The sequence below is a fragment of the Pteronotus mesoamericanus genome, unplaced genomic scaffold (assembly GCF_021234165.1).
Source record: "Pteronotus mesoamericanus isolate MK-2021 breed Mesoamerican mustached bat unplaced genomic scaffold, CSHL_Meso_final scaffold_533, whole genome shotgun sequence".
Lineage (NCBI taxonomy): Eukaryota > Metazoa > Chordata > Mammalia > Chiroptera > Mormoopidae > Pteronotus > Pteronotus mesoamericanus.
The window spans coordinates 4,769,429-4,797,092 of record NW_026555320.1 but is presented as its reverse complement, the minus strand read 5'-3'; the positions used below and the strand labels follow the sequence as shown (position 1 = coordinate 4,797,092).

The following is a 27,664-nucleotide window of genomic DNA, read 5'->3' as shown; positions in this document are numbered from 1 at the left end:
AGGGGAGACACCTCTTTGGAGAGTTATAGCTGTGGAGGGAAGAAACGCTGGGCACTGGCGGGCGCGGGGGAAGTGTGATTCTTACTTGCAGACTTGTTGCAGCAACCGCAACGTGCGGAGCACTGAGCACCCAGTAGGCCCGAGAAACAGAGTTGTCCCAGCTGCCCATCCCCCCAACAGTGGAGAAGTCAGATGAGGACTTTCACAGGTGATTGGAGCAGTAAACCGATACATGGAAGTAGTATAGCCTCGGCCGTTAGCAAAGAAGTAGAAACAATGATGTGACACTATTTTCATTAGATCTGGAAAATAATTCTGAAAGTCAGCACCCACACAGGCTGGAGGCCAAGGTCGTTCACATTGACAGAGGGCGGCGCAGCCGTCTCAGCTCTGCAGCGTCTCAGAGGCGCCCACACCCAGGACTCTCTCCCATTCCCCGCCAGCCGCACCCCTCCCTTCTACAGGAGAAAAACTCAACAACCCAAAAAATCACATTGAAAAAAAGTTTATTTAAAAAAGTTCTAGCAGCAAGAACAGTAACAAAACAAAAGGAGAGACAGACAAACAAAACAAGGAGGTTGTATCCTATGGGGCTTATCTCCAGTCTTCAATCCAGTTCCTTATACCGAGCAAACATGACTCTTCGCACAGCGTCTCGGTAAGTCTCGTTGGACTGTCTCTTGCTGGTTCTTCCTGGGGCCCCCACACTGGGCCCCCTCACCCGGCCTTCAGCCTGCAAAAGGAAGGCGGGCAATGGAGCGGGCTCTGGGGGTTCAATTAGCCTCTGCGCTGGGCTTTGACTGCAAGTGCTCCTGAGCCACTGAGGAGCGGGGAGGAGGGAAATTTTTTAGATGTTTAATAAACAAACCCCAGGATGAATAAGAAGGGTGGCGCCGCATGAATTCAGGATACAGACTCCATCACCAGATGTGGGGGAAGCCACTCTACAGGCGGCTATTTCAGAGGGGGACGAAGTCAGCATTAAAAGGGCAATGTTTCCTCTTTGCACCTTCTTTCTCTTTTCCTGAAACCTAAGAGGCAAAGCCCTTTCTGGGAACCAGGATTAACGTCACGTTCCTCAAATTTTAGCCGTCAAACACCTCCGATGCAATGCTTCTTGGAGATGCTTTTGTATCTTTTACTGCTAGTTCCCCCGGATCTTCTCACCAAAGAATCCTTCGGTCTTAAATTGCCTAATCCCCACAGTGCTGCACCTCTTGCTCCGTGTAAGAGTTAGATGAGCGACATTCCAATTTCTCTCCCCCTTCCCACCACCAACCAAACCGCAAAGGGCAAGCATACCGGGCCTATTATAACCCAGGAATAAAGATTGAGGGGCTCCTTAGCTCTCACATCTGTGACCAGCAGTGGAAAAAGCCCCGCTAAAGGCAGAGACACAACTCTGGGCCACAGAGTGAGAGAAAGTTAAGTATATTCCAGCTTTATGCCCGCCCAACAAGATGGAAACCATTTCACCTCTTCCGCTGAAGCCAGCCCGGGATGAGCATGTCCGAGGCCTGGCCCCTTCCTCCAGCCGGCTGCCTGCTGGACACAGCCTCCTTTGCTGCTGTTGTCAATGCCTTCTTTCCCAACAGGTTTACGATCACTGCAAAAGAAGCAGACGTGCTTAGATGCCGTCACTTCCCAAGTAACCTGTTTGTGAGCCTAATAAAAACTTGTCCTCTTCATTCAGCTTTGCCTCCTCTTACGTGTTTTAAGTGGTATCTCTGAGTGTCTACTATCCATGCACCAGGCTCTGTCCTGGGAACAGGTGACCAGGACCCGCCCCTGTTCACAGGGAAGGACGGGAGAAGGATGTTATGCCAGCAGATGCTTGCGGCACACTGAGGAGCTCAGCCCCCCGCGTGGCGACAGTAGCTTCCCGCCACTGCGACACAGCACAGTGAACACAAACTATAAAGGGGAGCACCGAAAATGACAGAGATTTCAATGAGAGGGCGCATCTGGACTGGGCCTGACCCATGAGGAGTTTGTGAGCTGGGAGAAAAGGATGGGGGGAAGGAGGATGCAGCAAGCAGCAATGAAAGCGCACAGGCCCTCCGGGAGAGGGTGGCGGGCACTGACAGGAGGCGGTCGGGCCAGACCGAAAATACTTGAACATCAGCTACATCATGACACTGGACTTCATCCTTCAGGCAAAGAAACACCCTGAAACCCAGGCCTCCCGCTAGGCGAGGTCTACCTCCATGAAAAGACAAGTTTTAGGAGGTTTCTGTGTACAACGGCCATTTTGGTGGTAGGGCAGAGAATGGACTGAAGGCTGAAGAGCAGAGGTTGGGATAAAGGAATCTGGTTTGGAGGTGAGCAAGAAAGGGGGACCAAGCTTAACGAGGGAGGCGGCCACTAACGACACAGGAGACAGAGGAGGAAGGCGACTCAGACCAGGCAGCCTGCACTACAGTGACGCTGCTACTCTGACACAGGGACACAGCAGGGCCAGCAGAGCGGGACTGAGTGTGACGAAGAATGGAACACAATCCTGGGTAACTGTTAGTGCGAGGAGCCTGAGAGGGCCCCAGAGGGCACATCCAGGAGGTAAATGGAAATAGTGACCTCGAGCTCAGAAATCAGAAACGATCTGGAAGCGAGCGAACGACTGGTGAGTCCGTTGGGGTGGCTGAGGCTTTGGGTGCGTTGGACAGTGCAGGTCAAGGGGGTAGGGCGCTGAGGGCCGAGGCCTGGATTCTCCCAGAATCCAGAAAAGCGACAGGCAGGACGGAGAACGGTGCGGGAGAAGAGCCAGCAGTGTGCGGTGCGAAAGGCGCAGGGGTCAGGGGAGAGTCTCCTCCCGCCCAAGAACGACGGACGCAGGGCGAGGGTGCCTCTTCCTCCTGGCTGCCCCCTGCCCCTCGGACCGTCCAGTGCAGCTCAAATTGCAGAGGGTGACCCAATGGGACATTATGCTGATTAAGGGACCCCACTTAATACTTCTTTAAAGTGCAAATAGAATAGAGTGAAATAAGAAAGTATTTTTCAGGAAGATTTTTTTTTCAGTTACACGTGCACAGGCAGAGTTACTGAATCATGATCCAAAAATAACCTCTCATTTCTGTCCTGTCCCCTTGAGCATTTCTTGCACTTAACACGGTAGCTGCACACAGTGGGTTATCAGCAAATTCTGTGCAACTCTGGGCTCCCAACCTGGAGACTCCAACCAGAAACCAGGACAGGCAGCCAACCACATGCTCAGCCCCTCTGTGCAACAGCGACAGTCTGACGTGCCTTCTGGGCCCATGACTGGTGGGGAGAGAGGGCGCCCACCCGGGGCTGCTGCAGCGCTGGCAGTGAGCAGCTGGGCAGGCAGCCAACCTTCGGCGCAAACACACGCATTCCCCGTGCAGACAGGTGGTCAGGAGGGCGAGGCGGCCCTCATGCTCAAGGAGCTCGGACAGAACCTGCTGCCAATCACCTGCCCTCCCCGAGGCAGAAAGCAGCAGCAGAGTCGGAGGGGCAACTGCAGCGTCAGGCCCCGAGGCCTAGGCTGAGCCAAGGGTTCCTGGCTTACCTGTCAGTTTCCCTGGAGTATTTCATCCGTTTCCTTTCTGGAGAGTCAAAAGATTGAAGCTTTTCTCTGCGATCATTTCCTCTTTCTTTAAACTTTCCCTGTTGGTAAGCAGAAGAACAGACCTGAGATTTCCATCTGAGGGGACAGAAAAGTGGGGAAGCTTCACTTGAAGCCTGATGTTTCTTCTAATATGAAGGGAGTTCAACTGGTAACTCCTGGAAGCTCTCACTACTGCACACACCCTTCCTGTGAAGGCAGTGGCTTCTTGGACGGGTCGCCACAGTTTGGGAAGCAGCAGCCGCTGTGCTCGGATCCGCTGTCTTCTCCTCTTCCGAGGAGGAGGAGCTTTGCAATAGGCCCGCACGGCAGATTCCAAACCATCCGAGCCGACCCGTGCCGGGCCCGTGCAGCTTGAGGCCGGGCAGGTGAGTGGCCAGTGCACAGGCTCTCAAAGGCAGCTGCCTCGGCCAGCAGCTTTAGCAGCAGAAGGCGGCATTTCAGCAGCCCTCCCCAACACCCCTTCGCTGACTTTAACAGCTGGGCGGGAAAGAGGAGTGCCACTTACTTACTTGATCTACTCAGAGACCCTCAGCAGCACCTTTTAGAAAAACATCAACTTTATTAAGGTATTATTTATAAAGAATAAAATGCACCCATTTCAATGTAGTTTGATGAGTTCTGAGAAATGCATACAGCACCTTTCAGGGCCTCTCTGCTCTCCGTCCTCGCTGCCGCCTGGACACCCTACCCCAGAGGCAGAGGCAAGGCGGTAAGGGGCCACCAGAGCTCACCTGCCGCTCTCTCCTCTCCAGGTAGGCGAGCTCCTGCTCCGACTGCTTTATCTTCCGATGGATTTCCAGGTTTTGCTGGGAAGAGGAGGAGTTCTGAGTGCAGGGCTAGAGCAAGCGGTCCTGCAAGTGCCTCCAGGCCTTTCCCGTAGCTGCTTTAGGTCAGCAGCGCCTTTCACTGAGGACCCCCCTGAGTGATCACTGTGCCCTGCGAGTGGCAGTCGCTAAGCAGTCTCAGGCTCAGCAACGGGAACGCAGGTTGCAGCGCCGCCCTGTCTCACAGAGCAGCGGTGCTGTGTGGCAAGAGAGGGAGCCCCCTCTGTTTCTGTCTAAAATGTAAAATGTCCGCAGGCGCTGCCTCCCACCACGGCTGCCGCCACTGCCTCAGACACTGCTCACTTGCCACCCCGGAGAAACACTGAAAGGGCCCCCAGGGCCTGAAAGGACAGACAGACTGCTTTGAGCATCCCCTTCCCCTAGAGGGCCCCACGCCGAGGGGCGGCTCCCTACGCGCGCCCTCAGGCACACAGGAGAAGGAACCGTGCGGAGGGGGTTCTCTGCAAGGGGGAAACCCTGCTCTGCCTACCTTCTACTGCCCGGGAGCAGCTCCGTGTGTGGGGCTGCCAGAGGGCCAGCTCCTCTTCTCTGACACCTACTTTTTATCCCATTAGCCATTTATTAGCATTTTCATCAGAAAGCTCAACTCTGAGAGTTAGTCTGATGACTCAGAATTTGAAAAGATCTCTGGGTCCCAGAGGTTTTCTGTGGTGGGACGGTCCGAGGAGGTGTCCCAGAACCCAGGCAGCTCCACAGAGCCCCCAGGGGCAGCGGGGAAGCGAGGTGTGCCTTTACCGAAGCCAGGGCTTCTCCGCTTTGAGCCACCTGAGGCTGGGCTTTGTCCTGACAGGAAGTCTCAGTCCAGCCCTCACCTGCCCTTGCAGCATCTGCTACAGACGGAGTCCATTTTGGGGGCTTTATGTGTCCAGAATGTGGCTCCCTGGTCAGTACATACAAATGGGAAGACGGCAGGGGAGGACCAACGTGTGTCAATTTGACACCCCAAGACCAGCTGCTGTGCCATGGTTTACAGCAGTGACCGACTACATGAAGACATGGCAGAGCATGACCCGCCGGGGAAAATGGCACCCTGTAAGAGCAATATGAAACCAGGAGACGCCTCCAAGTGCCCAAAGAGAGAAGGGGCTTATCTGAGGTCCCACCATCAGAATGATGATAGAGCTAAGACGAGACACCCAGCAAGCGCGCCTCCTGCTCCGCAAGCCCTCTCCACCGCCCCCCGGCCTCGTCTCCAGCACGCGTTCCACGGTGGCCGCTCCAGCCCCAGCCCCAGCCCCAGCTGCTGCTTGCCTTGGGCCTGAAGTTTGTGGAAGGTGGACACAGCTTTAATACAAACCAACTCACAAACAAAAGCTGGAGGAACAACTTATTCCTGAAGTGCGGAGAGATTTAATTATTGGAACTGGGGGTGACACAGGCCGAGAAAGGGCAGCATAAGCCTTCTGTTCCCTGAAATGTCCATCGCAGCCTGAAAGCTCGAAAGGTCAGGGCCCTTCCCCTAGTACCTTGTGCAGGTCTGAGAGCTGCTGGTGTTTGATCAGAACTTCTTTATTGGGAAACTGCCTCCTGCAGAGCAGGCAGGCCAGTTTATTCCAGTCCGTGAGCTTGTCCTCTTCATTCTCCTTCTTGGTGGTCAGCTCCTCCCGTTGCTGGGGCTGCGCAGAGCGGGGCTGCGGCGGAGGGGGCTGCTCCTCCTCCTCGTCCTCCTCATAGTCACTGTCTCCCCCATATTCGCCCAGGAGGCCGATCAGTGGGTTTACCACCTTGGGCTGGAAGGAGAGAGCTGGGGTTAACAGTAAACTCAACCTTATTCTGGGGCCTGTTTTCTAGATATTCTGATACGGGTGTCTCATTTCTTCTTTCAGTTTGAAAAGTGAACTGGGTGCAGTGTAGGCCCACGGACCACAGTGCTCATTTACCAGATGGGGGCAACATGCTTAGAGCGCGCCTTTCCCCCTTGCTCACTGAGATGCAAGCCAGAAAAGCTCGCTCAGAAGTGACTCTAGCAACAGAATGACGAAGAGAAGAGGAAGGGGAGCTGAAGCAGAGCGTAGAAAAGGAGTCACAAAGCTACAAGTTACAAAGAGGGAGAGATGGCAACCATCTCCGAGTCACTGTAAGCATGGAGAAAAGGAAAGAGAAATTTTATGAAGGCTGGAGCGACCCCCTGGGCTCAGGGATTTAGGAGGTGGCCTAAAAGCAACAGGAGGGCAGCACACAGGCAGACAGATGCGGCTCCCTGGCACGGGCAGGCGAGGGTGGGCTGGCACAATGTGTCGCAATGAACTGAATTAATAATGCTGAGCAGGCAGAGTGTCTATGAGTCGCTTACAGGGAAATGCTAAGTAATGTCCTACGACCAAAGAAGAGTAAAAAAAGAAGTCAGGTTACTACTGTTATATTCGACCTGAATCATGTGCTTAGATTAAGACTATCACTTTAAGGCATCTAAAAAATGGGTACCAACAAGAACAAATTCAAAATGGAATGAAGACTTAAATGTAAGACTCAAAACCACAAAAATCCTAGAAGAAAACATAGGCAGTAAAATCTCAGACATTTCTCACAGCAATATTTTTTCTGCTTTATCTCCTCTGGTAAGGGAAACATAAGAAAAAAATAAACATATGGGACTGCATCAAGCTAAAAAGTTTTTGCATGGCCAAGGAAAACAAAATGAAAAAAACGAAACGACTGACTGGAAGAACACATCTGCTGATACATCGGATAAGGAGTTAATATCCAAAATTTGAAAGAATTTATAAAACTCAACACCCCCAAAAACAAACAATCTAATTTAAACATAGGCACAGGACCTGAATAGACATTTCTCCAAAGAGGGCCAATAGACACATGAAAAGATGCTCCAGTCACTGATCATCAGAGAAATGCAAATTCAAACCACAATGAGATACCAGCTCACACCTGTCAGAATGGCTATCATCAATTAATCAAACAATAAGTCTGGTGAGGATGCGGAGAAAGGGGAACCCCTTTTTGCACCATTGGTAGGAATGCAGACTGGCGCAGCCTCTGTGGAAAACAGTATGGAGTTACCTCAAAAAATTAAAAATGGAACTGCCATACAACCCAGTGATTCCACTTCTGGGAGTTTATCCGAAGAAACCAGAAACACTGATTTGAAAGACTCTGTGCACCTCTATGTTCACGGCAGCGTTATTTACAATAGCCAAGCATCCACTCCATATCTGAGAGATCGTTACGGAGCTCCAAATGCCAGGAAACATCAGGGCCAGAAAAAAATGGGTTCTCTGGTCATTTAAAAGAGAATTAACAAGACTAAGGCTACACGTAACTTAGAAAGAACCAGGCATGCCCTGGTCTGGTGGGAAGAGAAGACGGAATGCTGGCTCTGATCCTCCAGTTTTACCCATCAGAAGACAGCGCCCCTCAAGCTGACACATGTTTGCGAGACAGACAGAGCCAAGGACCAACATCAAGGTGAGGCATCCCTTTGAACTTGCTCTCCCAGTGGGAGCCAGCCCCACCCTGCGCAGGGGTCAGCTCAGCCTTACTGGTGGAGGACTCTCTTCCTTCTTCACAGTGGGAGGCAGGGGCTTCTTAAAGACATCCTCTGCAGGGGCTGTCCCCTCGCTGGCACTTTCCTGAAACTGATAAAACCCAACGTGATTCTCATATGGTACTCGTAAAAGTCAGGTTAAGAGTTGTTGCTATGATTTCCAAATTAGTATACACTGAATGATTCCTATGGGTCCGGAAGACGAAACACTTACATACGTTATCTTCAGCCTTCACTGCAACCTCCTAGATAGGCATTAATATCCTCATTCTTGAAATGATTGCGAGTATGGTTAGAGAAGTAAGTAGCAAAAGCAGAAACCAAATATTAAGCCAATATGACTCTAAAGTCTAAATTCTCAGATACACACATTCTCTCTCTCTAGGTAAACTAAGCAGTATTAAAAGAAAAAGACCAGTAAATTATAAAATGAACCACAACATTCATCCATTTTCACTAATGTGTCAGGATAAATGAAATACAATTATTTGGAAAATAATTTGACTTTATGCCGGGAGATATAAAAATGTTCATCAGCTTGAATCTTGAAATTGTAAGGAAATGATTTAAAACGAGAAATAAAATACTACGTGCTGTATATTATGACAGTATAAGATAAGAAAGAAAAGATAAACAATGCCAAAATAATGAAGAAAACAAGGGTACAGTTTTACCGTGAATTTTTACCGGACAGGCATTAAGATAATAATTTAAAAATATAGAAACGAGGAAAAACACTTCTGATCAAATACAAAGTGAATGAAGAGCTCAAAACGGCGCCCTCGCTACAGCCACGCCTACAGAACTGTGTGTGCAGAGGTGGGCGCCAAAAAGGGACGGTGGGCAGCGAACCTGTGCGCAGGGGTATGAGCTGGGTCGCTCTGTCCCATCACCCACGGTTTCTGCACTTGTGAGAGAGAGTGACCCCCGGCTGTAAGAGGCAAGGGGACTGCCTGCCTTTTTAGCAATTTTACACCGCAAACCCAGATATCCTCTGCCATGAGCCCTTTGTTTTCACTTGTAAAATGAAAACAAAAGTTGCAACTTTTACGCGTTGAAAAGAGAGCAGACCCCAAGCCCTCTCACCCTTGTCACCCCGCGGTCTTTTTTCTCCTTGCTGTCTCTTTTAGATGTTTCCTTCCTGCTGCTTGACTTTTGACTGGTTGGTTTCTTTTCCTTGCTCTCTTCTTCCTCAGGCGACCCCGGCTCCTGGGGCACATAGACTTCTTGCTGCAATGCAGTCGGAAACAGTTAGGTCTACAGGATATTTCCTTCCCCAGGAGTTCCAGATCTGAGGGGCACAGCTCCTTTCTGGAGGGAGGAACAGCTCCCTCATTCCCAAGACCAGGAAGAGGCCACATCGAACAATCTAGAAACCCACTCTAGGGGTCAGGACACATCCTGGCAACTCACTGTCCCTTTTTCTAAGAGCAGGACTGTTCAGACCTGTAATGCCACAAGGCAATGGTTTTCAACAGAGGCAACAGTTAAAATAAAGGTCATCATCTTTAAGATCCACCTGAATAAATACAGCTCAATAGAAGATCTGGACTTTCTAAAACACCAGGTTGGCCAGGCGCAGTGGCGCACGCCTGCAGTCCCGGCTCCTCGGTAGGCCGAGGCAGGAGGGTCGCTTGAGCCCAGGAGCTCTGGGCTGTCGTGCGCGATGCCGATCGGATGTCTGCATTAATTTCGGCATCAATATGGTGACCTCCCAGGAGCGGGGGGGGCCACCAGGTTACCTAAGGAGGGGTGAGCCAGCCCAGGTCAGAAACGGAGGTCAAAACTCCCATGCTGATCAGTAAAACACCAGATTAGAGATGAAGTACAGATAGCAAAGCAGCTGCCTAGATTGGAGAAATACTCAGTTTCCACAGATTTAAATTCTTCCAACTTGTCATGTAATGAGCAACCAGAGAATCCCGGGGACAAAACCTTCAAAGTAACAAATTATAGGTACTCTTCTCAAAAGGACCACTGACAAAGTAAACAAAGCCAAACACTCACCTGTGTATTGGGGTCATAGTACGTTCCCGCCAAGGGGTCATAATAGTAGCCGGTAGCAGAGTCATATATGTAGCAGTCAGATGATGCTGGAGGGAACGAAAGCCGAGGCCCGTCAGTCCCCGCCCACGGATGCCCAGGAACGGGGCTGGCTGACCTGAACAGGCGCAACGCCTGGAGGTGACACCCCCTCTGGATGAGCACCCCTCTTGCCAACTTTGTGACCACAACAATTTCAGTTAATGAGTAGTCAAGCCAAAAAAACACAATAAAAATAAAACAAAGGTTACTCACACTGTTGTCCTTGTCGATTTGAATCTGAAGACCAGTCTGAATTTCTGCCACCTCCCCTCCTGTCTCGGAAATATTTTTTACCCTATCACAGAAAGGCAAGTTAAAATAATAAACCTTCGGAGAGCCACTGCCCTTAACAGCCACCCACTGGAGAGAATTCATCATCACTCTCCCAGTCACTTGAGGATTTCAAAAGAGCACTCACTCCCCCGCTGGAGCCTACCTGATAGTAGTGCATGTGGTCGGGGTGGTCCCCAGCATCATTCCTGCAACAAACAATCCAGTATGTCATGCGCCTGCTACAAAAGTCACCTGAGAAGTGCCTAACTCCACAGATGGCCCAAGAAACTCTCTGTCCCCCATTTTGCAAGGGAAGAAACCAACCCCCCAGCAAGCAGCTCTGTTGGTGCGGACACCTGAGCGGAGGAGCGGTTGGACTTCTACAGACCATCTGAAGGAGCAAAACAATCGGGTTGGGACGCGAGTGCCAGGTCACCCCTGTCCCTGTAATCCAGCCTCTGTGACCCAGCTGTGTCCCAGTTACCACTCCTGGGCCCAGACCAGCGAAGGAGTAAAGAGGACCTAGACTTCCTAGGGCCGTGGGGGTATGGACAAGGTCAGAGGACTAGGAAGCCAGGAGAGCATTTTCTTAGAATTCCAAGGGGCAAGGCTGCACCAAGCTTTTTCTGCCCATCCAAGAGTGTACCATCATTTGGGACCCAAAGACACCAGGCAGTCAAGGAGGGAAGGACTAAAGTACCTAGCACTAGTATTTAAGGAAAAGATAAATAAATCTAGGGTCAGAACAAGGCAAGCTTCAGAAAAAGAAAACATACAGCAATCCACAAAAGGAAGGCATCAAGTCTTTCTATCTCCGTCTCTCCAGCCAGGAAGACAAGTTTCCTCCCAAAATCTTGTGCGGAGGCAGCCCAAGGACACCGCCCCTCTCTCTGCCTTACCTTCGTTTCCCGGTGGCCAGGTTCACAGCTACCATCTTCCCATCAATGCTAAACGGTGGGTCCAGGTTCTGCAAGATCTTGACGACTCGAAGAGCTTCCTGGGGAACCGAAAACACGTGTGAACCCAAGAAAGAAAAGGCCATGTCCTCTGAAAGGGGCCTGAGCAAGTATTTTACTTCTCAAAAGAAAAAGTTACTAAACACTATCTTCTGGTCGCAACTGTAATACGAAGAGCACCCTGGCCAAAATGGTGCCTCCTAATGAAGGGCTCCTCAGAGTGGACAGAGGAGTCTCCAGTTTCCCTTTTTAATTGGAAAACATTTCATTGTGATAAGCCTTCTTTTTCTGTTCCTGAAGAGAAGTCAGCATAATCAGCTTTTTGTTTCTGGTCAGTTTCTGATATGAATTTCAGAGACTCAAGTCCTTTTCTTTTAGGCTGCAACTGCCCTCACAGCAGATCCAGTTTACAAAGTCCGTTGTGATTTTTGAGCACAAAATGTAAGTACCAATGATTTTTATTACTATCTTCATGGTACCTCCATAGAAGAAGGCCCCAGAGCTAAAAATTCAGGCCACCAAGAATCTATAAAAGTAACACTCTGAGGAAAAAGAGGAAGTATCTTATTACCACCAAACATAAAACCATCTGTGCAAAACAAGTTTGAGAAATCGGAAAATTCACTAAATTCTTGATGGGTTCAGTACTCAGATTTTTCACAAGTGACTAAGCTCTCTGACTTTAACTGGACACTTTAAATGCCACAAGGCAGAAGTGGACCTAGAAAGTCACTCAAGAATTCTAAGTTTAAGGGCAGTCACTTCACCTTAATGAACATTATTCCCAAAGGAGAGAACGAGAGGGGTCACGACACCAGGTGGCGCATGAGAATCCCACGGGTAAGATGGTGTCCTTCAGACCTTCTTGGGGCTTCCAGAGCCAGCTGTCCCTAGGCCACTGCCAAGTGGGGGAAACTCACCGCGTGGGAGTCGAGGTCGATGAAGCCATAGGTGTGGCCCATGGGGCCGGTTCTGTTCTTGATGATCCGGACGTTGGCAGTAGTCAGGTGGACGTAGGGCTCCAGCACTTCCACAATCACCTCGGGCGGTGTGGATCGATAAATGCGTTTGAGCATGATCGCTGAAGAGACCACACACAAATGGCAGAGAAGCAAGGAAACAGAGAGGTTAATTTCTGAAGTCCTCAGAGATTGGTTATCCTTTTTCCTTTCCTTTTCTTCTCTTTTTTTAATTCCATTCCATTCCATTCAATTTAATCTAATTTAATTAATTTACTCATTTTTACTTTGGATGACTGACTGCAGTTGCTACTTGGTTGAGTGAGGATGCTTCTGTAACGAAATGTTAGTCAAACACCTGCTTCATACTTTTCTTCACCAATACTTAGAAATCTAAAATTAAGCCTTGCTGCATTTGAATAGCCACTTGCTACGTGAAGGAGGAGGATTCCAAACTTGTACAGCAAGGCCAGCAGAGAGCAGTCCCATGAGGCTGTGGGAAGCGGCAGCCCCAAGCCACGGCGTAGGCCACCTATGCCCCAACCGCAGCGGTCACAGTCTGGTATGTGCCCCGACAAACCACTTACTTTTGCTCTCCCCATCCTGGCGCGTCTCCCCAGACCACGGCTCCTTCTCTCGGTCTCTTCGGAAGCTGAGCCCTTCCCTTCGAGAAGGAGGCAGATACCTTTCTGCTTCTCTCTTTTGATGACCCAAGCGCGGTTCTTGTCCTTCTTCCCGTTTCTTGGGTTCAGGTTCCTTATCAGTGGGCTTTGGGGGCTGGCTGGGAAGCTTTTCTGATGGTGCTGGTATGGATGTTTTCTGAGGCTGAGGGTAACTTACTAAATCTTGCTTGGCCTCTGCTGCTAAAGGAACAGAAAGAAAACCGCTAGCAGGTTTTATCCAAAAAACGCCACTGCTGTGATTCCTCCTTATCTGCCCCAAATATCGATGCTGGAATGCTTTGAACAGTCTCAGAAATACCTACAAAAAAGGTCCCCTGACAGACTATAAGCAAAACTAATTGAGATAGCACATGGTTCACAGAAGGAACTACCCAAGTAGTTAAAAAATTTAATGCTATGAGTATTCTACCACTTCCGAAACACTTAGGTGGAAGCAATCCTTCATGGACACGGACAACGGCGTGGTGACTGAGGGGGGAGGGAGGGGATGGAGGTGGACGAGGGGATGGGGGATAAATGATAACAGGAAAAATACAATATAAAAAATTTTAAAATATAAGAAATCCTTCATGAGAACCTGGATCTATTATAACCACTAACAAGAACAGGTAGGGAGACAAAATTACCAAAATTGTGACCCCTGCTAGAAGTTTGGTATAAACATATATCCCAAACATATGTCTAGGGGTCTCACTTCTTCCAGGGTTATGACACAAGGACAGCTGTCTCAAACTCTGTAAGACCACTGGCCCCCTCTCCTCCGGCAAAGCTAAGGATAGATCTACCTACATATGGCTCATCTACACACAAATACTTACAATGGGCAAGTGTCCTTCAAAACATAAAGGATTCACTGCAAATCTCTTTCTATAGGAGAATAATCTATCCAGTTAATTAGGGGGCACATTTTTTGCAATTAACTCATTCTTGGAGGGTTCACAGGAAGCCATGTGGCTCAAAAGGAGAAATTCTATGGGAGCAACATAGAGATTAATAACAGTGACGGGCAACTGGGGAGCACCTGCTTTATGCTTACAGGTTCAAGCTGTCTCAGCCATCCTAACGGCACAGTGCCCAGGGGTTTTCATAAACCATCTCCTCATTTGTGAGAACAGACTGAGAAAGAAGCCCTTCTTGAGAAAAACCCCACAATTTTGCCTAATCTGAAGTCATGCAAGAGGCTAAAAAGCGCAGTAATTTGCTCACCTTCCCACATGTTGGTTTGGTCTCTAGGGCATGCCTTTCCCAATACCTGCTTCTTAGCCTTCCGTGGAGAAAAGAATCTACACTATAGGCCAAAAGCCCAGCTAGAAAACTTTGTAGGCGTACTACGTTCTGCCTGTGGAACGGTGAGGGGTTCAGAAGGCTATCTGGATCCTGCGTGGAACTGTATTTTATGGTCATGCTTGGCTTTCCTCAACGGATAATGTCAGACACACATATGTGACAAGTTACTGCTACAGCACTTGTTATGGGTGCCTTTGGCAGTCTCTTTAAGGTTGCCTCCTAAAGGTACTCTGGAAAAATTTACTTGACTGAGAAGCTGATAGGTTTATTCCTCTATAAAAATAACATACACCCTCAATCTTGATTATTTCCTCTTGTTTTTATTTTTACTGTTACTTCAACAAATATTTTTCTATTGACAATCCCGAAATATTTTCATAGATGTAAATGAGAAAATACTGAGAGCAAATGAGTTCCAGTAATTTCAAAGAAGTGTATGTGTGTATGTGTGTGTGGGGGGTGTTACACGGACTAATGTCATGTGGCCCCTTTTCCAACCTAACATTCTTAGGTGCACCCTAAATCACAACACTACTGACCTCTGTTCAGCTGCCCCTCAGCCACCTCAGTCTGAGGAGACCGCAACCCATCTCTTTCCCTGGTGGCTCTGTGACCCTAAGTCATTCAGTAACAGGCCACATGAGGTTAGAGCTCACATCGCACTTTGCAGAACCTCACAGCTTGACTTAGCCAAGGGAAGTAGGAAATCTGTTTTGCTCAGCGCACAAAACGAAAACCGCTGCCCCCACTGCCACTCACCTTCCCTCGGGCACTTGCAGAACGAGCATGAAGACCGGTGGCCGCCGGTGCCGGCCTTGCACTGCAAGGGAGGAGAAAGAATTCAGCTGCACTGAAAATACTTTTAAATGCTTTATGCGTATGCCACACAGTAACACCTGCCAAGAATGAAAGAAATGAGCCACACCCCAGGTCACCCTAAAGCCCAAGACAGAGCCGGCAGGCGGGGCTGGTGAGCTGCTGCTTGAGAGCTGCCTTCCGACAGGGCGTCTGGGCTTTGGAGCAGCCCCGGATGCCTCTGCCCTGGACAGTGGCTTCTGTAGGAAGAGGCTCAACTAAGAAAGCTGGACTGTTCAATGGTTTATAGGCTGCTGCCGCCCTGAAGTCATTGCCACTCACAGTTCGCAGCCACAATTTGATGCTGAGCTGGTTACGACAGCCCCAGCCATTCGGGCTTGGCTGGAACTGAGAATTCAATGACCAATTCTCTTCTCAAACACTGATTTTAAAAAATGGGCAAGGAAGGAGGAGGAAGATATGTCAGTCATGCCTTTGGCAACTATTCTGAGGATGTTAAAGGAAAAGAAACATTCACTAGCCTGGAATAAGGCAAGAAACGCGCTGCGATGGGAATGTACTCCTTGTCTGACCCTACAGGCAAGCCCACTGCCCAGCCTCCAAAACCCGGGAAGTTTTGTCACCGAGCTCCCAAGTGCTATGAGGGCAGGGAGCGGACTGGCAGGAAACCAAACAGTAGGACCCATGTGAAGAGGACAAAGAAGAGGACGCTATGTGAGGAGGGCTTTGCAGGGTCAGTGAGGGGCCGCCAGACAGAGGAGCGGTGAGAACATTAACAGCAGCAGCGAACGGTTAAACCGCACGTGCCATGTTCCAGGCCCACGTGTCATCACTTATGACCCAGACAAGTATCATCTCTCCACTTCATAGACAATGAAAACAAGGCCTGCCGAGGCTGAGTAACTCGCGTGAGGTCACCACAGCCATCAGGTCATGGCTCCCCTCCCTGTGGGCTCCCTCCGCATGGCTCACACACACAGCCCTGCCCACTGTCGAGGGACTGGGGCGTCTCCCGCAGGGTGAGTGCGCTCTCCTTCTCCACTGTCCGCCTTGGCTCCGCCTTGGCCACGTGTCCTGCTCTGTTTGGCCAATAGGGTGTGAGTGAACATGACCTACAAAGGTCTGGCAGAGGCTTCGAGAGCCACTGCTTGTGGGAATGAGCCTCCTGCTCTTCCCTTCGCCAGGAAAACCCCAGTCCCCTACAAGGACCACTCCTGCCCCCGGCTCCCAGAATGAAGGCCATGGAGCAGAACGTCAGCAACGACTCGCAGCCCCTGACACGTACTGTGAGTGAAGGACACGTTTGTCATTCTAAGTCGCTAGGATGCAGAAGGTATTTGTTATTACAGCAGAGCTGTAAGTGGCAGAGCCAGGATCCAAACCTCCATAGGGGCAATTTAAATACCATAAAATTCCCGTCTGAGCGTCTGAGACAGTGATTTCTAGTATGAGTGCAGTGCAGCCTCACCACAAGCTCCAAAAACAAACCCGGCAGCGTCGACTCCCATTCTCGCCCCTGCTCCCATGGAACTGTGACATACGTGATTCTTTTGTGTCTGGCAGAGGTTTTTCGAGGTTCATCCATGCGGTAGTGTGTATCAGCACTTCCTTTCTTTTTATTGCCAGGCAGCGCCCACTGCGTGGCTAGGGCCCGTTTGTTCCCCACCCACCTACCCGTCAGCCGATGAGCACCTGGGGGGGGGCCCCATCCTCGGGGTGCTGCAACCATGGCCGCTGTGAGTGTTTTGACAAAGTCAGCGCCTTCCACATCAGGCCCAAAGTCACATACGCAGCACTAGTGTGGCAACCCTTACCCCCAAAGAACGCAAAAATTAAAAAGGACCCCGGAGACAGCTAAGTCAGTGTAATTTTAAGGGGACCATATAACCAAGCCATTTTGTTCTTTCAAGCACGACCTTGGCAACAGTGGTACAATTTTGACATCAGATATCAACCTCTCTTTCTCCCTCCCTTTCCCTCTCTAAATATAAATGAATAAAATCTTTTTTTAAAAAAAGTTCAATGTTTTCCTAAATTGACACCTTAAGGTAGTTTGCCCATGAAGTATGGGTGCTTTGGTTAATGACAACCAACCTATCCAAACTTTATTGTACTTTACTGAGATTAATAAACATCAAGTTAAACTTTTTACTGACTTATATTAAGTTATAAACATGGTTCAGAAACTTTATTAAATTTTTCATAATTATTTTTTAAACTAAGTAGCAATGAAAATGACAAACTATATTTTCATGCTCAATTGCAATCAAACTGGACTTCTAATAAGAGTAGAGACTAAAATCTTTTAATACGCCTTTCCACAAGAATATGGAGTAGAACAGAGGTAAAATACCATGGGACCTGAAGTTCTATAGTCCTGAATATCCCAAAAACATACACTTCACATTACCAGTCTCTCTAAATCCACCTTCGTGCCCTGGCTGCTGTGGCTCAGTGGCCACAGCGCTGGACTGTGAGGCAAGGGGGTCACTGGTTCAGTTCCCAGTCAGGGCACATGTCTGGGTTGTGGGCCTGTTCCCCGGTGGGGGGCGTGCAAGATACAGCCACACACTGGTGTTTCTTTCCCTCTCTTTCTCTCTCCCTTCTCCTCTCTAAAAATAAATAAATAAAATCTTAAAAAATAAAAATAAATCCACCCTCACAAACACTAATTCCCCCATATTTACCCCCACAAAAAAAGGAATGAATAGTAGCTGGGAAGAGGTTAAAAGTCAAGGGACTGCTATTCCAAAAAGTGTTTCCAGCCCAGAACGCTCCATGGCCACAGGCAGCAGTCGGCAAACAGGAACTGTGGGTGACCCTACCCTGACCTCCAGTTCATCTGAAATGAACCATGGAAAAGAGCTTTGCCCTTGGCAATGCCCTCTACCAGGCAGCATTCTTGGAGATGTGGGGAAGCTGTGATGCCAGATCCTTGCTTCTAAGGAAAGGAACTCTTGGCACTTACCCGTTTGCAGTACCAAAAATCCGGACTTGGTACATACTCGAGGGTGACCTCTTTGTCACGGATCATTAGAGTTCCCTGTGAAGACAAAGACAGAAGCCATCAACATCCACCACCAGAGAAACGGAGAGACGAGAAGGCACAGACAGCCTTTCCAGTCCCCAAGCTGAAACATTTACAGAGAGCGAGCTTATTCATCACCAGGAGTAACTGGCTGTTCTCAGCCACAGACTTGGGGCAGTGTGGCAGAGCAAGTGCAAGCCTGGGGGAGGAGCGGGAGAAGGTGGCATCAGTCTTCGGCCTTGACTCCTGCGGGCTGGGGCGCTGTCCCTCCTCCAGGGCTCAGGCAGCGCGCTCTCAGACGAGCCCCTGCAGGTCCCCCACCGGCCCAGGAGCTAGCACACCCCCGAGGCAACTCTTCCTTCTGCGCCCAGAGGCCCAGGAGCCCTCACCGCGATCTCCTCTTGCAGGGCTAACGTGAACCTCCTGAGAGAGGGAGTGAGGGCCCATAACTTTAGTGCCTGGAAACTTTCTTTGGAAACTAGCTGTGTGGCAAAAGCACCAGGAGAAAGAGGTACAACACAGAAGACACGAATAAAGGAGGAAGGTGAAAGCTTCACAGCAGGTCGCATCCTTACACCAGGAAACCGATGGCTGGCGGCGGTGGCAGTGGCCGCAGCAGCACCCTGGCTTGGAGCCCACAGGGTGAGCCGCCACGAGATCTGAGGCTCTATGCCCGGCAAATAAGCGCCCTGGGGGCATCCGGCACAGGGACCGGCAAGGGGGCCCGGCGAGCGGGCAGTTACAGAGCTCCTCTGCCTCGGCGCTGCGGACAAGTCACGCACTCTACTCCACACTGAGAAAAAGCCAGTTTTGTTTATAAACACTGACCAGCAGCTACGGGTTAAAGCTGAGGAGAAAACACCTTTGCCTACTGAGAGGGCCCCTCCCCCACACGTGAGTGAACTAACCGAGGATGTGACTCTGGAACTAGCCCCTGCGCTGCTCAGGGTCCGCCCGCTAGGGTCCTCTGTGTCTCCTCAGACAGGGCTCTGAGTTATACAAGGCTTTCCTTTGCAATTGGACCTCAGTTTCGTGCTTGAATCCACACATCTGTGAAATAATGCTTTACCTCTCTGCTCTTCACACCAAAAGAGTCAAGAAAAATACATAGGATAAAATTATTGTGTTATCAAAACCAAAGGAAAACCGCCTGCCTACCTGGGTCCTAGAATCTGGTCTCTGACAAACTGTTTCCTGGCTTAGTCTCAAGCCAGAGGACAATGATAATAAATATTTGCTAACATTCATTAGGTACTTACTCAGAGCCAGAAACTGTTAAGTACAAGAATATTATGGTATTTAATCCCCTAAAGGATCCCATGAAGTAACATTACCTGCACTTTACAGATGAGGAAACATGTCAGAGAGGCAAGATCACCCCGCTGGTGAAAGGCAGAGCCAGGTTCCCATCTGGAGACATAGAGACGGGACCCCCTGCCCCATTCACCAACCCCTGATCATGATTAGGGGGAGGAGCCAACCCAGAAAGAGGCCGGCTCGGCAGGCAGGCAGGGTCCGAGGGGATGGCACTCTGCCGGGCTTCACCCTCAAAACCGCCTCCTTCCACCCAGAGGCAGAATGCCAGGTCATTTAAAAGCATGGGTGCTGGCCCTGGCCGGGTGGCTCAGCTGGCTGGAGCACTGTCCCATGCACCTAAAAGGCTGCAGGTCCATTCGCGGTCAGGGCATATACCAAGGCTGCTGGTTCAAACCCCAGCTGGGGTGCATACAGGAGGCAACTGACTGATGCTTCTCTCTCTCCCTTCATCTCTCTCTAAAAATCAACGAACATATCCTCAGGTAAGGATTGAGAGAAAAAAACGACTCTGGGTCTCTGGGTGACGTTCTCTAAATTTAAATCCTGTCTCCTCTCCACGACCTCCAGTAAGGCCCTTAACTTCTTTGCACTTCAGTCTCCTCATCTGTAAAAGAGGGATGACAATACCTACTTCATAATGTAGTTATGACGATTAAGTAAACTAACGCATGTAAGCGCTTCCCAGGGGATACAGTGAAGGCGCAGTAAATGCACTTTGACCCCCTGTGCTAGACAAGGCCTAGCACCAGCAGATGAGACCAGGCAGGGTCAGACAGGCGCTCGCTCCGCCTCACCTGCTTGTCAGGTGCTATTTCACAGCTCCTTGCATCCTACTGAAAGACTACGCGTCCACAGGGGACGGCCGTTGCGTGTCAAACCTGCATCTTTACGACAGCACTTGGTGCCAGTAACCCATTGCTGGGCCAAATCTTAGCATCCAGGCTACGTCTTCCGGGCCTTTCATTATCAGCACCATGCGCAGGGCCTGGTACAGAAACGGGACTTAGTAAGTGCTTGTGAACAAAAGACTGAACGGATCCAACTACCCCTGGAAGACTGACATGCGTAGCACACGGTGGCTTTAGAGGGAGGGCCGCTGTCACAGGCTCACAGTCCTCCCAGCCGATGAAATGTGTGGGCTGCCATTTGACAGTGAACGGTGCTGTCAGAACAAGGCACTACTGTGAGTTACAGTCCATTGCAAATTCGGATCTCACCACTTGGAGGCATTAGTAGATTCAGGAGCTTGTAAGGCAAGGAACACTTTACACTTCTCAGGTAACAAATATGCAGTCCAGGCACTGTGGATGACCTTGTGGGGAAGGCAGGGAACTCCCCATGCCGGAAGTACTCATCAGCGGATCAACTTGGAGATTACCCACACCTCACGTATCACCAAGGCAATGATTTCTTATTCCTCAGAGGTCCCTACAACGAAGGCAGCTCTTCCCTTTCAGCCCCGTACATGGCTAGACATAAGGTTGCCAGAGACCACTGGTAAAGGCATGAAATGGTTTTAACATCGCTGTTTTAATAAGAATAGACAGACAAGGAACAACTTGAGTGAGAACAATCGGGCTCATCTGAGATTTTGTTCCCCAGCTGCTGTCGTACACAGGCAGCTCAGACGTGCCAAGCGCAGGTCCGACGCACACCGTATCCCTCCCAGACCCTGCAAGGCTCTTTCTTCAGAGTTTTCAGAGCACAGATCTGCCGGTGTCTCCTGGGGAGGCAACGTGGGGCGGGGGGGGCGGTGTCGGAGTAATAAATGGGAAGGATGATTTCATCACTTCTTGGTTGTCCACTTGTCTATTATCTACCACCTTCACACATTAGAATTTTTATTCATCCTTTGAATTTTTGGGTCATTTATAACCTACTAAAGCAAAGGTACCAATAAAACCATGCGTCTCATTGACCAGGTGTGGCTCCTGAAGAGGTACCATATACTTCAAAGTAAAGCCAAATTTACCTACCTCCTTTCTCAGTAGTGTAAGATTAAGTGTAAATTAGATTAAAACCTGCTGAAGTCCTCCCAAGCCCAAAGCCCATACCTGACAAAGCCACATGCAGGTGTTCCTAAGCATATCTCAAGGGGTCTTAACGTGAAACTGCAAAAGTCTAGCGACAATGTCCTCCTAACAACAATGAAGTCCTTCCTCTCCACCTTGGGGACCCCGGAGAGGAGCACACCTGGGCGTGAGGGCTGCTGAATTCAATCAACACCCACATTTCTATTTCCCTTTCCGCTGCTGCTCTTGGATACTTCGTAAATCCATTCGGTGACCATCAACCTTGAATAGGATTTGAGTCAGAAAACTGAGACTCTACCCAATGCTCAAGCTGGCTCATAACCAAGCCCAGGGATTCTTAAGGTGCTTGGGAGGGACGAGACAAAATGGACACTTTTCTGGCCCAGAGCTTTGCATCTTTGTTAAATATTTCCAACACGAGCACAGTCACAGTTAAATTCCATACTGAGAATACAGCTACTGGGTGACGTAACAGGTCACCTCATTAAAGCACGGGTGGAGGGGCGGTGGGGGACAGGGGCAAAAGGCAGGGGCAAGTACATGAGCCTTGTGAATACAACTCATGCTGAAAAATCAGCAATCCCTCCTTGTAGCTCTGTGCTTCTTCCAAACACAGGATGAGAGAATCAGGTTACTGGTGGCTGAGAACTGGTACTGTTTATCAGAGATAGTAATCTTTATTCACAAAGCAATTACAGTTCACAAAGGCATTCTTTACAAATGTCATCTCATTCAATCCTCACAAGTAGGACATATATAAAACCCACTTCCACGTGAGGAGGCATGGCTGGGATACATGCAGCAGCCTGCCAAGGGTCACAGAGCTTGTTAGCAACACACAGAGTACTACTAGCCAGGTTTTCTTTTCACCACGTTGCTTTTTTGTTTTGCTTGCTTTTAAACTTCCAGGGAGTTGGTCAACTCATGCTACTTGCCACACCAAAGAGGTGGCTCCTGATAAAAAGATGCACAAGATAAAATCTAAAGAAATTCATAAGCAATGGACCCACAGGGAGTTTTTAGACAGACTACCATGGAAAGAACTAGCTTTTTGCCTTGACTGATGTGACTCGGTTGGGTGTCATCCCACAAAGCAACAGGCTGTGGGCCAGGGCACAGGCCTAGGGTATAGGTTCAGTCCTCAGTCAGGGCATGTATGGGAGGCCACAGATCAATGTTTCTCTCTCAGATCTATGTTTCTCTCCCACTCTTTCTCCCCCCGCTTCCCCTCTATCTAAAAGTAAATACAGAAAACCTTTAAAATAAAATAAAGACTTTGCTTGACAGCTTCGCCAATCCCCAAACTGGCTTGATCAAGGTGGTCTCTATGTTCTTGAAGCACCTACAGTTCCTTTAGGAGCTGTGCCACTGCTAGTAAGTAGCTGCTACCAGGAGTTTCAACAATTGTGACAGAAAAAATTAAAGCAAGAGGAACAAAACAGCAGGTTTAAAACAGATGTGTCATCCCTCTTAGAACAAAGGAGTAGTTTTAACAGAAATCTTCTGCGAAGCAACCAGGCTCATTCTTTCTGGTGCAAGGATATGCTGCATTTCTAACATTTTGTAAAACTTGGTGTTCCCAAGGCCAAATCCGAAATGAGATGGAAAGAGGAAAGGAGGAGAAAGAGGAAGGGGAAGCAGAGGCCAGAAACTCTGAGGGAAGCACACGGAGCGCTCTGCGACAGCTCCGTGGCTCCGCCCACCCTCTGCTTAGACTGGCCTTTCACCCGACAGGGTCTGAGTTGTCCTCTAAGCAGCTAGGTGGTGAGGCCCTAAGGGGGCCTACACTGACAACAGAACCCCACTTCCCGGTCCAACGTAAGGTGGATGGTCAAGAAGACACTGACTTCTTGGGCGGCTACTTATCTAGAAATATCTTTTCTTGTCGGATGAAAATACAACAAAATCATTTTCTAAAATCCTCCTCAACATATTTCACTACCTGGCCAGTTTATCTGTATCCTAAGAGGATGCAACCAGCATCTTGCTAAAACATTATTTGTGCTCTCTGAAGTAATATGGCTGGCCTGGCCCTGGCTGGTGTGGCTCAGTGGATTGTAGGGTTGCAGGGTCAATTCCCAGCCAGAGCACATGGCTGGGCTGCGGGCCAGGTCCCCCAGTTGGAGGCGCGCAAGAGGCGGCCAATCCATGTGTCTCTCGCACATCGTTTCTCGCACACATCAATGTTTCTCTCCCTCTCTTCCCCTTGCTCTAAAAAATAAATAAAATCTTAAAAGAAATATGGCCGGCCAGTGTTTCATGGAGCCCCACGCTCCAGGGTCAGAGCTAGCCAAAGTCAGAGTCTCAAGCTGAACTCTGCTCCAGGAATGCAATGCACTCTAGACCAGGCTCTGACATACAGCAACGTGGTTATTTTGAAGGCGTCTGCTGCTGAGAATCTATCCCACCCACTCCACCACCGCTCCCTGCCAGGCTTTTGTGTATTTTAAAGGAAGGTTCCCATTCCTCCAGAAAATGCCTCTTGTCCTGATGAGAGAACATCAGTGATCTGCAGTGCTGGGGATTAATTTCATTAACTGTGGCCCAGGCTTAGGAAAAACAGACTTGTCTGCTCAGGGATCCACATGATTCTCCCATTCTAACATTCATTTGAGTCAAAAATAAAGAGGCAAAACATAAGTAAACCCATAAATAAATGAGCGGGCAGATAAGTAAATAATCGAAAGAGCCGAGTCTCCTCTCTCCTTTGGGAAAATGAGGCTCTACCACAGAGACTGAGGGGGGCTGCCAGGCAGGAGGGGCACTCAGCAACGCCTTCACCATAAACATCTTACTATGACTAAATGATGTACAGGCCCCAGGTATTAGCACTTAGAATCACCGAACAACTGTGAACCACTAAAATGCAGTTATTTTTGAAATTTTCAGTTTGTTAACTTTATGTGTTTTTGAGCAATGTTTCATCCAGCGCTTACAAGGACCTCAATCTCGTTAAGATTTCCCTTGTTAATAAAAAATTTACTTCCCAACAAAGATACGGCCTAATTCCTGGTGGAAGTAGAAGGCGGCGCTTGAATATATCTTACGGACAGGCCTCAGAATTCCCTTCAGAGCTCAGGTTTCTGTAACCTCCGTTTCATTTCATTTCTCATTTGGTTTCAATCACACTGTAATGAAATCAAAGCACTCATAAAGTAGAACACAGAAACAGGATACTGCCTGTCCTCCCCTAAGGACTTTCTCGGTTAACCCTAAAATAACTGTGGGGTATGCAGGGCAGAGGTTTTTAGACCCAGTTAAAAGAGAAGCCCCCTCCACTGCAATTAGAACTATTTTCTCCAACAGAGTTGAATGTAGCTCTATGACGCTCTTTCATATCCTGAGCTGGCGACTGTTGTAGCTCCCCTGGCTCTTTTCTTCTAGAAAAAGTAGACCCTAAATTCAACATACATGCATGCGTTGTCGAGGTCTCTAAATCAAGTCACTGTGGTGGAAGGGAATTTCTAAAATCAGTGTGGAAAACGTAAAGCTTCTTATTTTGCTGTGCTTACTGAATAATATAACCATTTCTCCTTTTTCCTTCTCTTACAGAGCTGACGGCGGGAGGCGGCAAGAACAGCCAAGAGAGCAGATGACGTCCACGAGCTCTAACACTCCACAGGCCACACTGCCGAGCCCGCCACAAAGGCTGCAGTGTGCCCGTCAGGCACTCCCGAAGGACCGGCAGCTGTCCTCCTGGCCTCACCACCGAAGAGACTGTATCTGCTGGCTCCTTATCTGTGACCTCCCACCCCAGAACGGTGGCCCTCATAAAGGCTGTCTCTGTCAGCCTCTCTAGCTTCCATGCCCTTGCTCGGACATGTGAGAGAATCCCGCCGGCACGCTTTCTACAGAAACAGCACCCTGAGAAGATGAATGAAATACAGAACCACCAGGCTCCCGAACACACGCTGCTGGACAGCCGCTGTTTCCGGTAGGTAACCTCCCACCATTCTTTTTTTCTTAAGCAAAATGCTACACACCCAATGCCACTCTGACAGAAGCTCGGAGTCAGCATCAGCAAAGGTCCACTGGACCGAAGGTTAAGTCCCCAGCCATGTTAGGTCTACTGATTCTCACTTAGAAATAACATGAAATTATCAAACTTCAACCTCTATTAAAAATAAGCGGTGGCTCAGTGGACTGGGCATCATCCCGCAAAGCAAAAGGTCGCTGGTTCAATCCCTAACCAGGGTACATGCCTGGGCTGGGTTTCCACCCCCCGTCAGGGCACATGCCAGAGGAAACTGATCGATGTTTCTCCCATACACTGAGGTTTGTCACCCTGTCTTTTGCGCTCCCTTCCATTTTTTCTAAAAATAAATAAATGAAATCTTAAAATCTCTGGTAATCCTAGAGTTTAGGAGAAGATAGTCCTGCCTGGTGTGGCTCAGTGGATTGAGTGCCAGCCTGAGGACCAAAAGGTCGCCGGTTCGATTCCCACTGAGAGCACATGCCTGGGTTGTGGGCAAGGTCCCGAGTTGGGGGAGTGCGAGAAGCAACCAATCAAAGTATCTCTTGCACATTGATGTTTCTCTCCCTCCCTTTCTCCCGCCTTTCCCCCCCCTCTCTAAAAATAAATAAAATCTTACAAAGTTTAGAAGACACAACCTAGAGGTCTCTAACGATCCCCCAACTGCAGCTGCTGCCAAGTGCTACAAAGGCACAGCCCACAACATCCAGAAACCCTCCCGATCAGGACTACACGCCCTAGAGATTGGCATAGGCTTACCCCTTGGATGCCTTTACACACCCTCGGACCATCTGGCGTATTAAAAAGCATCCCTGATATTTGTTTGAAGGTTATCAAAGTAGCCAAAATAAGTGATCATATAATTGAGAACTTCTCCTATTTATAAGAAAAACTGGGGAAAATATATTTAAAAAGGAGAGCCTTGAGCAATGTTAGGAAGCATCTCGAGATTTCTGTTACAACAGAACAGACTACGTGTCCAACTTTTCTAAGATAATTTGGACTTTGGGTTCTGTCCTGTCAAACAACTGTCAGGCGGTGAAAACCAGTTTTTGGTTCTGGATAATAGTCAACATTATAACACACAACTGGCTTCTCCTAAGAAGATTTCAATTCAATGTACTGAGATTATTTCTTCTTGTGGGAAGACTTCTGTAGAGTTTTATAGATTTAAAAATGTCTTCATCTGTTTCCCTATCACCTCCCCATCCCTCAAAATCACTAGCCAGAACAGGATATGTATTTTCTTGTTTTATTAAAGATTTTATTTATTTTTTAGAGATGGGGGAGGGAAGGAGAAAGAGAAGGAGAGAAACATGGATGTGAGAGAGAAGCATTATTGATTGTCTCTCATATGCCCCCAACCGGGGGCCTGGCCCACAACTCAGGTATGTGCCCTGACCAGGAATCAAACTGGCGACACTGCAGTTTGCAGGCCTGCACTCAATCCACTGAGCCTCACCAGCCAGGGTACTCTTCATTCAAAAACAAGTTCTCTCAGCTCACTAGGCATGGGGGGTTTAGCAGTGCTCTCATGGAGATTATGTTTTAAAGCCCAAGGACAATAAACAAGTACACTTTTAAACAAGTAAAAAGCACCTCTATCTGAAATTCTTATCAGAATGGGAAGAATTCGCGAGAGGCAAAAGGAGTGCGACAGTTTACGCTGAGAGGTCACTGTGTTAACAGTTCACTGGCAGGTGTCAAGCGCACTGTGAGCTGCACGTGCAATGGACAAAGCCGGATGTGTCCCGGAGGGGAGAAAATGATAAGCCACACTTAATAAAAGTGAGAGAGTGCAGAAATAAAGAACATCAAGATATAGTCTTCTTGCTAAGATAAGCCTACAGAAACGCTGGTTTTCAGATAGGAGGCATTCCACATCTGACCCCTATAAATCTCCCATGTTTTCATGTAATGAGATTTAAACAACTCATGCAGAAAAACTGCGTCCAAACCAGCCCAGGTAAAACACGGCACTTACCGCTCTGTAGCTTCTCTAGCTTCTGAATGCACTGCTCTTGAATTCAAACTTCGGACACCGACACCAGTGCCAACCTATTCCACAGCACATGCCTGAGCTACTACTCATCAGCCTATGGGTCATTTTAAAGGGTGTAAAAACAGAAGTGCACATTTTTATTATATTTTATGACTATGAGGATAATTAAGGTTTGGAGAAATAAGTTCCATAGCCTGAAAGAATGTGGAATCTAGTTCCTAACCTGGAAAATGAAGAGCTCCTTCTGAGCAGTCTCCGATGCCTATTTGCTTCCTTTCCCTTGGGAGCAAGCCCAAAGTTCAGTGGGCACATGACTGCC

At 48.9% G+C, this 27,664-nt stretch overlaps 1 protein-coding gene across 5 annotated transcripts in view; it reads right to left on the bottom strand.

Annotated features, from left to right (window-relative positions):
* Positions 1-560: 560 nt before the first annotated feature.
* The window catches only part of RBM6 (RNA binding motif protein 6), an 85,060-nt gene continuing 57,956 nt past the window's right edge, over positions 561-27,664 (bottom strand). For 4 of the 5 annotated variants that reach the window (XM_054594621.1, XM_054594624.1, XM_054594623.1 and 1 more), the window contains 15 exons: positions 17,961-18,035; positions 14,936-14,996; positions 12,794-13,069; positions 12,168-12,328; positions 11,191-11,288; positions 10,455-10,497; positions 10,232-10,313; positions 9,941-10,026; positions 9,020-9,163; positions 7,929-8,024; positions 5,898-6,161; positions 4,318-4,392; positions 3,527-3,624; positions 1,477-1,606; positions 561-733 (listed from right to left, as the gene is read on the bottom strand). In XM_054594621.1, the coding sequence (XP_054450596.1) occupies positions 608-733; positions 1,477-1,606; positions 3,527-3,624; positions 4,318-4,392; positions 5,898-6,161; positions 7,929-8,024; positions 9,020-9,163; positions 9,941-10,026; positions 10,232-10,313; positions 10,455-10,497; positions 11,191-11,288; positions 12,168-12,328; positions 12,794-13,069; positions 14,936-14,996; positions 17,961-18,035 (1,815 nt within the window). In that variant the 3' untranslated portion in view covers positions 561-607. The remainder of the gene's footprint in view (positions 734-1,476; positions 1,607-3,526; positions 3,625-4,317; positions 4,393-5,897; positions 6,162-7,928; positions 8,025-9,019; positions 9,164-9,940; positions 10,027-10,231; positions 10,314-10,454; positions 10,498-11,190; positions 11,289-12,167; positions 12,329-12,793; positions 13,070-14,935; positions 14,997-17,960; positions 18,036-27,664) is intronic. The other variant, XM_054594622.1, reaches the window with a different exon arrangement.